Raw genomic sequence first — 13,274 nt, 5'->3', positions numbered from 1 at the left:
CTTTCGCGGAATGACCGTTAGAAAGGTTTTCGCGGAACAGCATGCAGCATGCATGCATGCGATATTAAATTTGTGAGTATAAATGTTCGCGGTAAATGCTTGACATCGAAAACCACAAACATTTATACCTCTCGAAATATACCCGCTATACGGTAATACTGTTACACAATTAAGTGTAGCGAGTGAATTACTCAATTAATTGTATCATCTATGTGCACCAGCATTAGCTAACTGCATGGCTGATCATGAAGCTGAAAACCTTTCAAGCGATCTGTGCATAGATCTACGTATTTCCATTCAGAGTTCTGACCTGCTTTGAGGCTGTAGGTCACATGATCAGCAGTTACTCATAAATGGTGTTAGCCTAGCCTCGATTCAAGGCCGATTTTAATCGGCCTGGAATCGAGGCTAGTGTCAGCCTCGATCCCAGGCCGATCCGTCTCCAATTGAACGTTAGGTCGAGACCTAGCGTTCAATTGGAGACGGATCGGCCTGGGATCGAGGCTAAAATGGTGTAAGCCATTAAATTTCTAGGGGAGAAGAGGGCGGCTAATTCATGAGACTAAAGTTAATGGTTGTATTGTCAGAAAATTAATAAATGTCAGCGATAAAGATGAATCTTCTCCTTGTAGCTTGTCTGGTTGCAGTGTGCAGTGCTGCCCCTCCTGTTCCAGTCGTAGCTCCTGCTTTCTGTGCATCTGGGGAGATTTATTTCCATGACTCTGAGGACACTAAATTTGGCAAATGTAACTTGAGAGAAATTACAATAAATTATTTGCCTACTACACATGTATATGTTTTGCATTGAGTGAATGTATAGTGGCTAGCTACATCATCATACATTCTTGTACAGTTTCGATGTATCGTGACTATGTCAGCCAGAAGGAGATGGAAATAGGCATGTACGAGCAGGCAAGCTTGACGATTGAGTCACTACTCCGATACGACTCGAAAACCAGTCACATGGCCTACTACATCAGAGGGTATGCTATAGCTCAAATTTCTCTATGTATCCAGTGATCCTAATTATGAGCGATATATACTATAAAGCTGTGTGTGTGTCTGTTCCAGCTGTAGCTACTCAACGGTTGCAATACGACAAAAATTATAACAGCTTCTATATAGGCTTATAGGGTTCTAACCACATTCTCTTGATATTGATTTGTGAATTTGCAAAATAGTTTGACTCACAGTGAAGGCTGTTGCAGTCTCTTCAGTATCTTTATAACATCATCTGTTTGCACAAACTTATAAGTTAGTCATGCACTAAACTCTAGCTGTTTGTTAGCTACAAGAGTCAGTCAGACAAGAGCTGCAAAGCTTCGTACCTACACTGTACTGCCAGAAGCATCCCTTGTGAACTCTGACTTCATTGCAGATCCACCCCCTTTTTATTAATTCATCGAGCCATCAGATAGACTTCTGTTTCGCTCCTCTTCTGCATGTGTGGGTTCATTGTCAACAATTTTAAACAAACAATACCGTAATTGATATAATTATGCACCTATCAATGCAAAGCCCCACTATATATACCCCCTCCCGGGACAAGGGGGGAGCTTTGTTAGTAAAACCTAGCCCTGGGGGTGGGAACTTTGTAAATCAGTATATCATAGCTGTATGTCTGTACTGCAATGCCTTCGCAGCTCACTTGAAGTTTTGGCAAATAGCAAAAAACCACTTGAGATAACAGTTTACATAAGCTAAACCACAACTTAGCCAGATCTCTATCTATAGGTATAAAGTTCAAATTTTGCAGTCTACCCATTTTTTTCATGCTGTCTTGATGTTTATACAGAGTATAGCTAGTATTCTGTAGTGACCTCGTTCAGTTTCTTACATACTGGGATTTTCTGCAAATAATTGCATGGACCATGCAGTAGATATTTGTTGTGGAGTATATGGGCTCTATAGGGTAGCTTAATACACTGCCTGTTCGTTCAAAACGATCTAAAAGTTGTTGACTGTATGAGCGATGATTCCACTTATGAGTGGGTGCATCTTTTAGAACACAAAAAATTGCGTTCAGCCCAGCTGGCACCTAAATAAATGGCACTTATGTTTTAGAGCTAGTGTAAACAAAATGGGCGTGGTCTAGCTCAGTTTCTAGCTGCACCGTTGAGAGCTGAGTGACTCGTCAACAACATCCATTGGCTGTATATAGCTATGGGTTAGACAACTGTTTAGAGGATGATTGTCTCAATGTCTCAATAAGCGCCAGAAAAAAATAATTCCAGCAACGGTAGGCGCTTCTTTTAGGGCCTCAACAATTATACTGATGCTGACGTGACGCTTAAATTATGGTGGCGCTGTAATTACATCAATTACGGTAATTATAACATATATTAATTATACAAATTTAAGCTAAATAATGCATATCTCTTCTATATAATTATGGTGACATGGTTTCATATGCACAACATAGCCAGCGGCATTAGCACAGTGCTGCGTTTGCATCACTCGTTATTTCTATAATTAAACAAGTGCATTTGTTTCATATGCAGGCCTAAGGGTAATGAACAATGTACTTTTGAGAGCAGGAATGTCACCTCCAAACTGCCTCCATTCTTTGACTGGGTTAAGTTAGCAACGTACGAGGGACAGAGGAAAATCAAAGAAATTAATTACGACTTATGGGGACTGACAGTGAGTGGATGGATTGCCCTAAGTATATTACTTGAATACTAAACTATTTATCAAATGGCAAGTTTATATCCCATGTCTCATGCAGGTCGCTGATGTGCGTTTTGAGCTGGCTGTAGCCCCTGGCAACCCTAATGTGCCTGTCTACTACAACCGCAAAGAAACGGAGGATTTTGTTGAATACAGTTTCATGAGCTTCAACGCTACTACCCCCGACCCTAAAGTATTCGATGTCCCCCCTGTGTGCAAGGAACTGTGAACACACTAGTTGAACCATGCAACGATCTTACTGTCCTTTAACTGTAAACATTTTGTTGCAATCTCCATTGCAAATGTGGGGGAGGGGCTGTTTAAACTTATTCATGCATCACATGATGGTTCATGTTGACCTTTATATAATAAACCATTACACTGGCTGGTTTATTTGCTTGTCCTAGTTGCATATTAATAGATCAGCTAAAATGAAGCTTCTCTTCTTGGCCTGTATGATTGCAGTGTGCAGTGCTATCCCTCCTGTACCAAATGTGGCTGAAACATTTTGTGGAGATGGGGAAATTGAGTTCCATGAAACTGAAGTCACTGCCATGGGCGAATGTAAGAGCTATTATAAGTAATTATATGTTTTGCATAGACTCTTGCTATGAATATTTGTCAGCTACATGCATCATCATTTGTTCTTGCACAGTTATGATGTGCCGTGACGAGGTCAAACAGATGGAGGTTCAAGATGCCAAGTATGATGACAAAGATATGCACAATAGACGTCAGTCACTACTCCGATACGATTCGACGACCAGTCACATGGCCTACTACATCAGAGGGTATGCATGCATGCATGCTAGGTCTATAGCTCAAATATCTGCATTATTGTCATTGTGTAACTACTTTATAGCTTTACACTTTTTTTGTAGGGAAGAGGGTAAGGAACACTGTGCTCCCATGATGAGGAATCTCACCTTCCCTCTGCCTTCATTCTTTTCCTGGGTTAAAGTTGCTAATTACGAGGGGCAGAGGAAAGTGAGAGAAATGAGTTACGACGTATGGGCACTGACGGTGAGTGCTTGCACTATAGTTGTCTATTGCATGATTGTCTATTGCATGCATGGGTTATTACTGTTACAAGCACTTGCATGGCAGCTTAGCTTTGGACTCGTTTAATAATAAACCTATATATTTTCAGGTGAAAAAATTATCACACATAATTATACATGCAGGTTGCTGATGTGCGTTTTGAGCTGGCTGTAGCCCCTGGCACTCCAAATGTGCCTGTTTTCTACAACCGCATATCAGTTGAGGATTTTGTCTTTTACAGTTTCAAGAGCTTCAATGCTACTACCCCCTCCGACCCTAAAGTGTTCGATGTCCCCCCTGTGTGCAAGGGACCATGAACACACTAGTTGAACCATGCATGCAATGATTTTTACTGTCTTTTAACTGTAAATTGGCTGTTGTTAATTAATGTTGCAGAATATTCATTGCACATATGGGCTGCATGGTTGAGGTTATTCATGCATCACATGATTGCGATTGTTCATGCTGACCATCGTCTTCTATGAGCTACCTACCTGCCCTAGTTGCAATTGAATATTAATAAATCAGCTGAGATGATGAAGCTTTTCTTTGTAGCCTGTCTGGTTGCAGTGTGCAGTGCTAACCCTCCTGCTCCAAAGGTGGCTGAGTCTTTCTGTGGAGGTGGGGAGATTGAGTTCCATCAATCTGAGAAAACTGACATAGGCAAATGTAAGAGAGAAAGATATTTATGCTTAATTAATATTCATGCTTAATTAATAGCATGTACTCTTTAAATGAATGTATTGGGAGCTCTAGGGAGCTATAGCTCCATATTTTCATCTGTTCTTGCACAGTTGATATCTGTCGTGACCAGGTCAAGCAGATGGAGGTTCAAGCTGCCATGTACCAAGATCCCGATATGTTTTTCGGGTCACTGCTCCGATACGACTCTATGACCAGTCATATGGCCTACTACCTCAGAGGGTATGCTATATAGCTCGAATTTCTGTATGCGTTTCATATGCAGGAAAGTAGAAATGGGAAGGATGAACCACGCTGTGCTCCTGAAATGAGGAATGTTACCTCCACACTGCCTCCATTCTTTGACTGGCTTCAGTTTGCTACTTACGAGGGACAGGAGAAAGTCAGAGAAATGAGTTACGACCACTGGGGATTGACAGTGAGTGGATTGCCCAACTATATAGGTTATGTATATACAAGCACTTGTGCTAGTGCTTAGCTTGGGCTCGCTTAATATAAATCTCTATACTTTTACCAGGTGCAAAAATTTGTATCCGCAAAAATGTACCTCATGCATGCAGATTGCTGACATCCGTTTGGAATTGTTTGTGTCCCCTGGCAATCCTAATGTGCCTGTCTACTATAACCGAAAAGAAGCTGAGGATTTTGTCCACTACAGTTTCATGAGCTTCAACGCTACTGCCCCCGACCCTAAAGTGTTCGATATCCCCTCTCAGTGCAAGGGACCATGAACACACTAGTTGAACCAACGATCTTCTATCGTTTAACTGTACAGAAATGCTGTTGTACATGCATGTATGTAACATATACCTTTAGTTAATGCTGCCACGTTTTTTGCCAAATAATGAATGAATTTATTATTCATGAGATTTAATGAAATCACCTGATACAAAACTGTAAACAAACATTGACCTTAAGGAACATGTGATGTTAAGTATGCTGGTTGCTGGCTGACTGTGTTGTGCATGCATGCTGCTCCAAATGTGACGATGTAGCTATGCCACATTGGTAAAATTTACTTTAAAGGAACATGTGATGTAAGTATGCTGGTTGCTGGCTAACCGTGTTGTGCGTGCATGTTGCTGCTCCAAATGTAACAATGTAGCTATACCCATTGGTAAAATTTACTTAAGTGCATAAGGTATTAGGATACAAAGTTCAACTGACATGTTAAATGGTGTCACATTACTTACTCACTGAACCATACAAATACCACCTTAATTTGCAATTTCCTGTCTAATTATTCTGGTGAAGTAGACTAGCTATACTTGCCTGTGCTAAGATGAAGCTGCTCTTGTTGGCCTGTCTGGTTGCTGTGTGCAGTGCTGCCCCTTCTGTTCCAGAGGTGGCTGAAACATTCTGTGCTGATGGAGAGATTGAGTTTCATACCTCTGAGAGAACACTCACTGGAAAATGTAACAGTAGACCTAAATCTATCAATTCCAATATGTTAACCATGAGAAAGACGTACTGTTACGAACTGTTGTTAAGCATGTGTGCATTACTGCTGTGATTTTTGGTGTTCCCTTGTGCAGTCGTAATATGCCATGATTTTGGGAAGCAGCTGGAGATGGAAGGAGCAGAATATTCCGAGACTAAGGATATCTTTAGAACCCTCCTTATCTACAACTCTACAACGAGTCACATGGCGTACTATGTCAGAGGGTATGCCATCAATAGCTATACGTACTGTAAATAGATAGTTAAAAGTCAATTTGTGTTTTGCTTTGAGTTTGTTGTCCCTGGAAGTATGTGGTCACAATCATGGCTTCATTTAGGCTTTATGTGGTTGACAACATGCTACCTTTTAGCTGGTTGGAGCTAAAAAGATATATAGAAGCATGTTTAACATGGAATCCAATGGTACGAAAATTTGAGCTGTGGCAAAATTATGACTAGCCTCGAATCCAGGCCGATTAAGTATTTTAATCGGCCTGGTCTCGAGGCTAAGTTATGACCGGCTTACATGTATGTTGAATGCTACAATATTATATCACTGAAGTTGAAGTGCAGCTAACCTGACCACTAATTTCATTAGTAAAGTAGACATGCACAGCCGTGTGGGAGTGTGGTGGACATTGTTGGCTGCATGCACTTCAGTAGCATATCAACCACAAGCCCAGTCAACAAAAATGTTATGTTTGGAAGTTCTAATTATGATGTGTTTCAACTTGCAGAAAGTTTGGAGGGGAGAGATGTGTTCCTGAGAGCAGGAATGTCACCTCCAGACTGCCTCCATTCTTTGACTGGGTTAAGTTAGCAACGTACGAGGGACAAAAGAAAATCAAAGAAATAAATTACGACTTCTGGGGATTGACAGTGAGTGATTATCCTAATATACAAGCACTATAGTTGAATCTACTCATTGAATTTAATCACTTATCTTGTGGCAAATTTTGTATGCTTCTTGTGCAGGTTGCTAATGTACGTTTTGAGCTGGCTGTAGCCCCTGACAACCCTAATGTGCCTGTCTACTACAACCGCAAAGAAGCTGAGAATTTTGTGAAATATACAATTGCCAGCTTCAATGCTGCTACTCCCGACCCAAGTGCATTCGAGCTCCCAAAAGCATGCCAAGATTCATAGTTGTATATATATATTCATTTGAACATGAGACTAGCATGCTAGCTGGAGAACATTCCATTTATTGATAAGTGTATTCATTTGTCATGTGTTTGTGAATATTGGACGTAGGCTGGGGGAGGGACCAGCAGGATCATATTGCAATCACAAGTCTGACTGAACTCTAGTATGCGCATGCGTGTCATCCCACTATTATAAAAGTCCTGTGCACAAAACACCTGCACATACATTTTTTTCACAAGCTTGTTTAAAATGCTCAAGGTTGCAGTTGCTGTTTTTGCTCTAGTAGCTGTGTGCTATGCACAGCCACCTCTAAAACCTCCAATGATCCCTGAGACATTCATGACTGAGGTACTTTTATTATGATTAATATGCGTGGATTCACACATCAATATATAGATTGATGTTCACATTGCTGAACATGGCAGAGAACGTTTGATGGGAAAAGGTATAGAGTCTATATAGGTGATTCTTTGGTTAGGTAAAATTTGTCACTATACAGGTAAATGGGAGCGTGACGAAATGAAAATGGCGGCAACGAGGAGTGTCGAGTTCAAAGAGTGGAAGGATAATGTTACGTTCACTGACATGCATCTGGAAAAGTTTGACACGAAAATGGCCTACGATGTTGAAATGTATGCTATGCACAATGTCATGTATTCAACAGTTAATAAGCGAATACCCTTGTTATAATTATGCATGTCTAATAATAATTGTTGACCTATATATTAGTACATGCATGGCTGCTAGCTGTTATGATATTTTCTTAAACAGGAACAGCACAGGCACCTACTGTATGAAACATGCTATTAAACTACCAAGCATGCCGAAAGTATGGGAGTGGCTACAAAAGGCCACTGGAGACAGACACATGGACCCCCGTTCTAAAATGGAAGTAGACCGATGGACTCTTCGCCTGGCAAGTTACAGTGTAAATATTTGCATGCTCAGTAATAATTTTGTTTTATTTCAGGAAGATGGTAACGACATCGTGCTTTTTGTGGCTGATGATAAGCCAAACGTTCCCTTAGCTTTGTTCAGTTTTGGACGGCACGGTGCAGAGGAAGTAAGGTTTACTTCTTTCGTAGCCATGGCCCCTCCTAGCAGTGACTTCGATCCCCCTCCTTCATGCGCATAGAAATGAACACAAAACTCTGTAGTTACCCTATATTATACTTGCATGGTAGACTAGACTTATATATAGACACCTTTTTGGTTGGTTAATGTGTATGCGTATATTTTATGAAGTTTGAAGAACCACACTGATAATTTGGTGAATAATGAAAGAATGAGGGCACCTCAGGCAATAAGCTTAAAACGTTTGTTCCATGCATACATGCATAACAATACTTCCTGCGTGTGTGTGTGTGCATGTGTGCGAGGATTCGGCGGTGGTTGTGAATAATTATGTGTGCTGGGGAGTGAGTATATATAATAGAGAGAGAGAGTATATCGAACGTATATATAGGCATACTGTGTATCAGAAAGTAACGTGACTTCCTGTATCTGTCATGGGCTTGGAATTTGCACACTGACCAACACAAGTGTACATGCTTTTTTGATAGATTATCCACTCACACTTGGATTGGTCAGTGTGTGCTTGTGCCAGATACAGGAAGTCATGTGCATACATCTGCATGATTAGCCTCGATTCTAGGCCGCTCTCAATTGAGAAGGCGGTCTGTATGCGTCAATTGCCCCCGGGATCGAGATATCTGATATACAATATAATGATGTCAACGCACAAACCTCTATGATATACCGTATAGCGCGAAGTTTTCGAGGCACTTATATTTCGTGGAATGGCATTTCATTGCACAAGCAATGTTTGTGGAATGACTACTTACCGGAAACCACGCCTTTAATCTTTGCATATAATTTTAATTGAAGAACTATTTTCGTGTGGACTTAATTTTCGTGTAGGATTGCTAACCCACGAAATTCGCGAAAATTAAGCCCCTCGAAAATTCGCGCTATACAGTACTCTACTGCTGTAGCAAAAAATTCTCTGAAAAAGTTCTGTTCAAATAATTTTAATAATAAGAAGCACGTATATATACATGTAGCTACATAATGGTTTATTGAAAGCAGTTATGCATGCATGCATGGTGACAGTTAAGGGATCATGTGCCCCCTTCTGTAGCAAGAGTGATGTCAACATCACGTAGGGGTCAGTGATTTGATGATCTTGTTCCACAGATGCACATAATTGAAGATCGAACAGCAGTGAAGGATATAGCTTGCACCTTAGCCAACTGATTACTACTCAATTGATTACTCTCTATGATTGGCTGCGTGATTAGATTGACCCCCAGATCTCATAAAAAAAATGCTCGTAGCTAACGGCGATACGGAATATATGGATGTTAGACTTGAGGTAAAATTGGTTTGTCCCACTGGGGGATTTGTCCATGACTGACTTCGAGTGTGTGAGCAGATATTTAATTGTGAGGTTCCAACATTGTTACTACTGTCTTCACAACAAGAGAGTGGTTCCATTTCTATCTCAGTATAGTTTTACTCATATTCCAGTCACCAGCTGGTTAGTGTGGATTGGGCTCATCACACTCTCTAGTATATTATTGGTACTCTGAGTCTTACTTGTACTTGAAGAGATCAGAAGTAAGCATTTATTTATTTACCTCAGATGGCAGGCAAACGTATCCGAAAAGACCCTAGTGAACTCCCTATGTTCCAGTGGATTCCTATTCATAATGTCACCAGGAGTATATGTATACTCCTGATGTCACTCAATTGGAAGAATGCAGAAACTCAAAACAGGGTCACACATGCACTCATTGTAGATGAATTAGGTAAATTGATATACCTCCCTCATCACTTTAAATCAGATTTGACTCTCGCCAGCTAGCTAACTTCCAGAGCTCTAAAAAGTACTACTATGAAATCAATTTCAGGCTATGCGGTATGTTCTCCGGAAATGTAGAGTCGTCTGGTTGCTGTAAAGATAGATCATTACGTTTTGAGTGTATAGTAGATGTAAGAGTGATTGCTGCTCCGTATACGAACACTGTGTGTCATGTTGTCTCCATCCTGACAAGTAGCCGTTGCTATGCAGCATATTAATTAAGAAGAAGCACTGTCAACTATCACCCTCTCTCAAGGATCAGTTTAAACTGTGTCTGGCAAAGTGTCGAACATCCTCACAGGTATGGTGGTATTGTAATCAAGTGCTTTGTTTTGTGCACAGATGCCCAAGGCAACTATTACTGCATAGAGGGAGTATCGAACGTAGACATGCTCACCCAGTTCGGAAACCTTTTTCCAGTGGCTTACTGGAATACCGGAAGAACCTAATCACTGCGGTACTGGGTTTAGGTTCTCAATAGCCTCGATTCCAGGCCGCTCTCAATTGAGAAAGGGCTGGGATCAAGGCTAAGTTCTGCATGCAGACCAGCCCCTCCCCTTACTTAAAAGAAGATTTTTAAGCAACCACATGTAGATATAGCCATCAAGGTGCCTTTCTTTCATTGTCGGTTTTACCTGTGACTATTTCTATGGAAGCTGTAAGAACTGAATGTGCCCCTTTCTCCACTTCAACAACTACAATATTGCTGTCGCTGTACCGAAAGGGTATGACAGGTTGGGGAAAAAAAAGCAACCATTCCTGGAAATGGCAAAGGACCGTACAGGCCTCAACGAGAAGCAGATAAGGGTACATTTATTTTTACTATATCATGCATGCTATGCAGATCTATAGGTAGATTTATTACCATTTTTTCACTGAGTGAAGTACGTAGTATTTTTGATGAATTGATTCATGGATGTTGAACAGAACTGGATACGCCGAGAAAACATGAAAATTAAGCATGGTGGCATTGATGCGAATGAATCTGGTCCCTCTGATCAGTACAACATTCCGAAGAAGTCAAGCGGGCCATGGCACCAATTTCTAAAAGAGTACGGAAAATCTGAAGGTATATATATATTAGCGTCATGCATACATGGTCTAGACATATATACATGCATGTATACGACATCCACATACAAACACATGCATTGTCTATTGTTCTGCATGCATGCACACAGGTGGAAAGAGTGCCATTGCAACCGCTGGAAATCCAGGTGTTTTTAACAAGGAAGCCAGTGAAGCTTATAATAACTTGTCTAGCGATGAGAAACAAGCTCTGAGAGAATGTTCTGAAACGAATGAGCGACTCTCCCATAAAGGTGTCCTAAAAGAAGCTGAGAAACGTTTTCGGAAGATTCAGAAGCTGGTATGTTAATTATATATACGTGTATATACGCATACAGCACATTATAATTATATTTGAACCACGCAGAGCACCTAATTATAAAACCATACCGTATATAGCGGGTAATTTGGGGAGCCTATATAATTATATTGTTTGGCGATTGAAGTATTATTGCCGATTTTTAATTTGACGATCATGAGATCATTATAACTTTGTGCGATAAAATTATACTGGGACTGCGTATCTAGGCAATTTTTAATTTTGTTGACCCTCACTTTGATTCGCCAAATCGCCAAATTTACCCCCTATAATTACGCAGTTATATACTCGTCTGGTGCATGCGCATGCAGCTCAGAGAATCATGCGGCCAAGTTGTTCTGTTATATACAGTAGGCTCTATAGGTGCCCCAGTCCTGTACTCAGTGAATGCAGTAAGGTTTTAGGTTCCCCATGCAGCCCCATGCATGTACTCCAGTATAATTATAAGGTTTTAGGTGCCCCATGCAGTCCAGTTTATGCATACTGCAGTAAGAATTTAGGCGCCCCAATCTAGTACTGCATGCAGTATATATATATATAAGGTTTAGGCCATATCCCAGTCCATACCCCAGTCCATGCATGCAGTACTACGCAATAAGGTTTTAGGTGCCCCAGTCAAGTACTACAATAAGGTTTTAGGTGCCCCAGTTCAGCACTGCAATAAGGTTTTAGGTGCCCCAGTTCAGCACTGCAATAAGGTTTTAGGTGCCCCAGTCCAGTACTGCGGTAAGGTTTTTAGGTGCCCCAGTTCAGCACTGCAGTAAGGTTTTAGGTGCCCCAGTCCTGTATATATAATAGGTTTTAGATGCTCCAGTGTCAGTGACTCTTATTAATATTTACAGTTTGATGAACTTGATGAACTTGGCTTTTGTGGATTTGGTTTTGCTCTTAGGATGGAGTACACACAAATTGTGGGAACATCAGATGTGTTACAAGCATTCACACCAGAAGTAATAAATTGGCTTCATGCTGTTGTCACTGTTGGTGAGTCAGCATGCACTGCATGCATGGCAGGCATGCATCATCATAATTATTATCCTTCCAGTATATAAAATCTCACTGCATGCTTCCAGTATATAAAATCTCACTGCATGCATGCATGTATATATAATTATAGTCTATAATTATGTTAATAATGAATCATAATTATTAAATAATTGTCGATGCCTATATATATGTACCCCCTGTCCAAGTATCCCGGGATTTCCACGTAACCATGGTGATTTGCCTTTTGCAGCCAGTCCACCACCTTTCCTTGTTGGCCTCTTGTCACAATCAAAGCCAAAACGCAGTCACCCCGAGCCACTCAAGTCTTCAGTCAAGCCGAAACGATCTAGGGTCATATCGGAGATATCATCCGATTCTGATTCTGATTTGCTCTCTCATGCAAACCATGTACAATCTCATGAAAACATACAATCAATTGAGATTGATTCACAACCAGTGGATAAGAAAGCAAAAAAAATTCGAAAAAAAACCTCACAAAAGCTCTCCAAGCTTCCCAAGCTAAGACAGATACTACCAGCAAAAACCAATCAACTATTGAAATCAGCGACAGTCCTGTAAAGCCTTGTATGAAAGCATAGAGTAAATCACCAATGTTCACGTTACAACAGGAGTCGAGTGTAGAGTGGTTGAATGATCGGATTATCAATGCCGCACAAATTATGCTGAAATCACAGTGCGACAATAAGTTGAGCGGCTGGCAAAATATCCTCTTTGAGCAAAGGGCTGCCTCATTCAAAATCATTGACGAGGAAACACCTTTTGTACAGATCATCCTCGTTGGCAAGTCTCATTGGGTAACAGTTAGTAATGTGTGGTGCGATACCAGTACATTGAAAGTGTACGACAGTATGTACAGTGACATCAGCTCTGCTACAATTGAACAAATTTGTAGTTTCTGGCGTTGCTCAACAAGGTCTGCTACGTTTTGCTTAATGAACGTGCAAAAGCAGCTAAATGTAGTGATTGCAGTGTGTTTGCCATTGCGTATGCCACGGAATTGGTACATAGCACTGATCC

At 40.8% G+C, this 13,274-nt stretch overlaps 4 protein-coding genes and 1 long non-coding RNA gene across 8 annotated transcripts in view; all 5 read left to right on the top strand.

Annotated features, from left to right (window-relative positions):
- Positions 1-13,274, top strand: part of LOC135339652 (serine/threonine-protein phosphatase 6 regulatory ankyrin repeat subunit B-like) — a gene marked incomplete in the record, with an annotated part of 1,209,744 nt that overhangs the window by 1,091,431 nt on the left and 105,039 nt on the right.
- On the top strand, positions 549-4,111 carry LOC135339808 (uncharacterized). 2 transcript variants are annotated; one of them, XR_010396034.1, is made up of 7 exons: positions 549-746; positions 854-983; positions 2,502-2,643; positions 2,729-3,234; positions 3,326-3,461; positions 3,552-3,693; positions 3,855-4,111. XR_010396034.1 is itself a non-coding variant. In XM_064536083.1 (4 exons), exons 1-4 carry the CDS (start codon positions 3,102-3,104, stop codon positions 4,026-4,028), a joined length of 585 nt encoding a protein of 194 aa, XP_064392153.1. In that variant the 5' UTR covers positions 3,032-3,101; the 3' UTR covers positions 4,029-4,111. The 2 variants fall into 2 exon arrangements, 1 of the variants encoding a protein (XP_064392153.1); XM_064536083.1 differs by lacking the exons at positions 549-746; positions 854-983; positions 2,502-2,643 and having other exon boundaries at positions 3,032-3,234.
- Positions 4,156-5,282, top strand: LOC135339811 (uncharacterized). Its single transcript, XM_064536088.1, has 4 exons — positions 4,156-4,380; positions 4,506-4,635; positions 4,687-4,831; positions 4,974-5,282. The coding sequence occupies exons 1-4, from the start codon at positions 4,245-4,247 to the stop codon at positions 5,142-5,144; spliced, it is 582 nt and encodes a 193-aa protein (XP_064392158.1). The 5' UTR covers positions 4,156-4,244; the 3' UTR covers positions 5,145-5,282.
- Positions 5,633-8,265, top strand: LOC135339809 (uncharacterized). 3 transcript variants are annotated; one of them, XM_064536086.1, is made up of 8 exons: positions 5,633-5,828; positions 5,949-6,078; positions 6,591-6,732; positions 6,829-7,347; positions 7,396-7,444; positions 7,499-7,631; positions 7,771-7,915; positions 7,970-8,265. In XM_064536086.1, the coding sequence occupies exons 1-4, from the start codon at positions 5,696-5,698 to the stop codon at positions 6,997-6,999; spliced, it is 576 nt and encodes a 191-aa protein (XP_064392156.1). In that variant the 5' UTR covers positions 5,633-5,695; the 3' UTR covers positions 7,000-7,347; positions 7,396-7,444; positions 7,499-7,631; positions 7,771-7,915; positions 7,970-8,265. The 3 variants fall into 3 exon arrangements, with proteins under 3 accessions (XP_064392156.1, XP_064392154.1, XP_064392155.1); XM_064536084.1 differs by lacking the exons at positions 5,633-5,828; positions 5,949-6,078; positions 6,591-6,732 and having other exon boundaries at positions 7,186-7,347; XM_064536085.1 differs by lacking the exons at positions 5,633-5,828; positions 5,949-6,078; positions 6,591-6,732 and having other exon boundaries at positions 7,186-7,347; positions 7,771-7,919; positions 7,974-8,265.
- On the top strand, positions 10,263-11,395 carry LOC135339889 (uncharacterized). Its single transcript, XR_010396131.1, has 3 exons — positions 10,263-10,669; positions 10,790-10,931; positions 11,044-11,395. It is a non-coding gene; the product is annotated as an uncharacterized LOC135339889 (long non-coding RNA).

Source organism: Halichondria panicea, chromosome 8, assembly GCF_963675165.1.
Source record: "Halichondria panicea chromosome 8, odHalPani1.1, whole genome shotgun sequence".
Lineage (NCBI taxonomy): Eukaryota > Metazoa > Porifera > Demospongiae > Suberitida > Halichondriidae > Halichondria > Halichondria panicea.
Note: the sequence above shows the minus strand (reverse complement) of the source record. Positions and strands in the feature narration are given on the sequence as shown.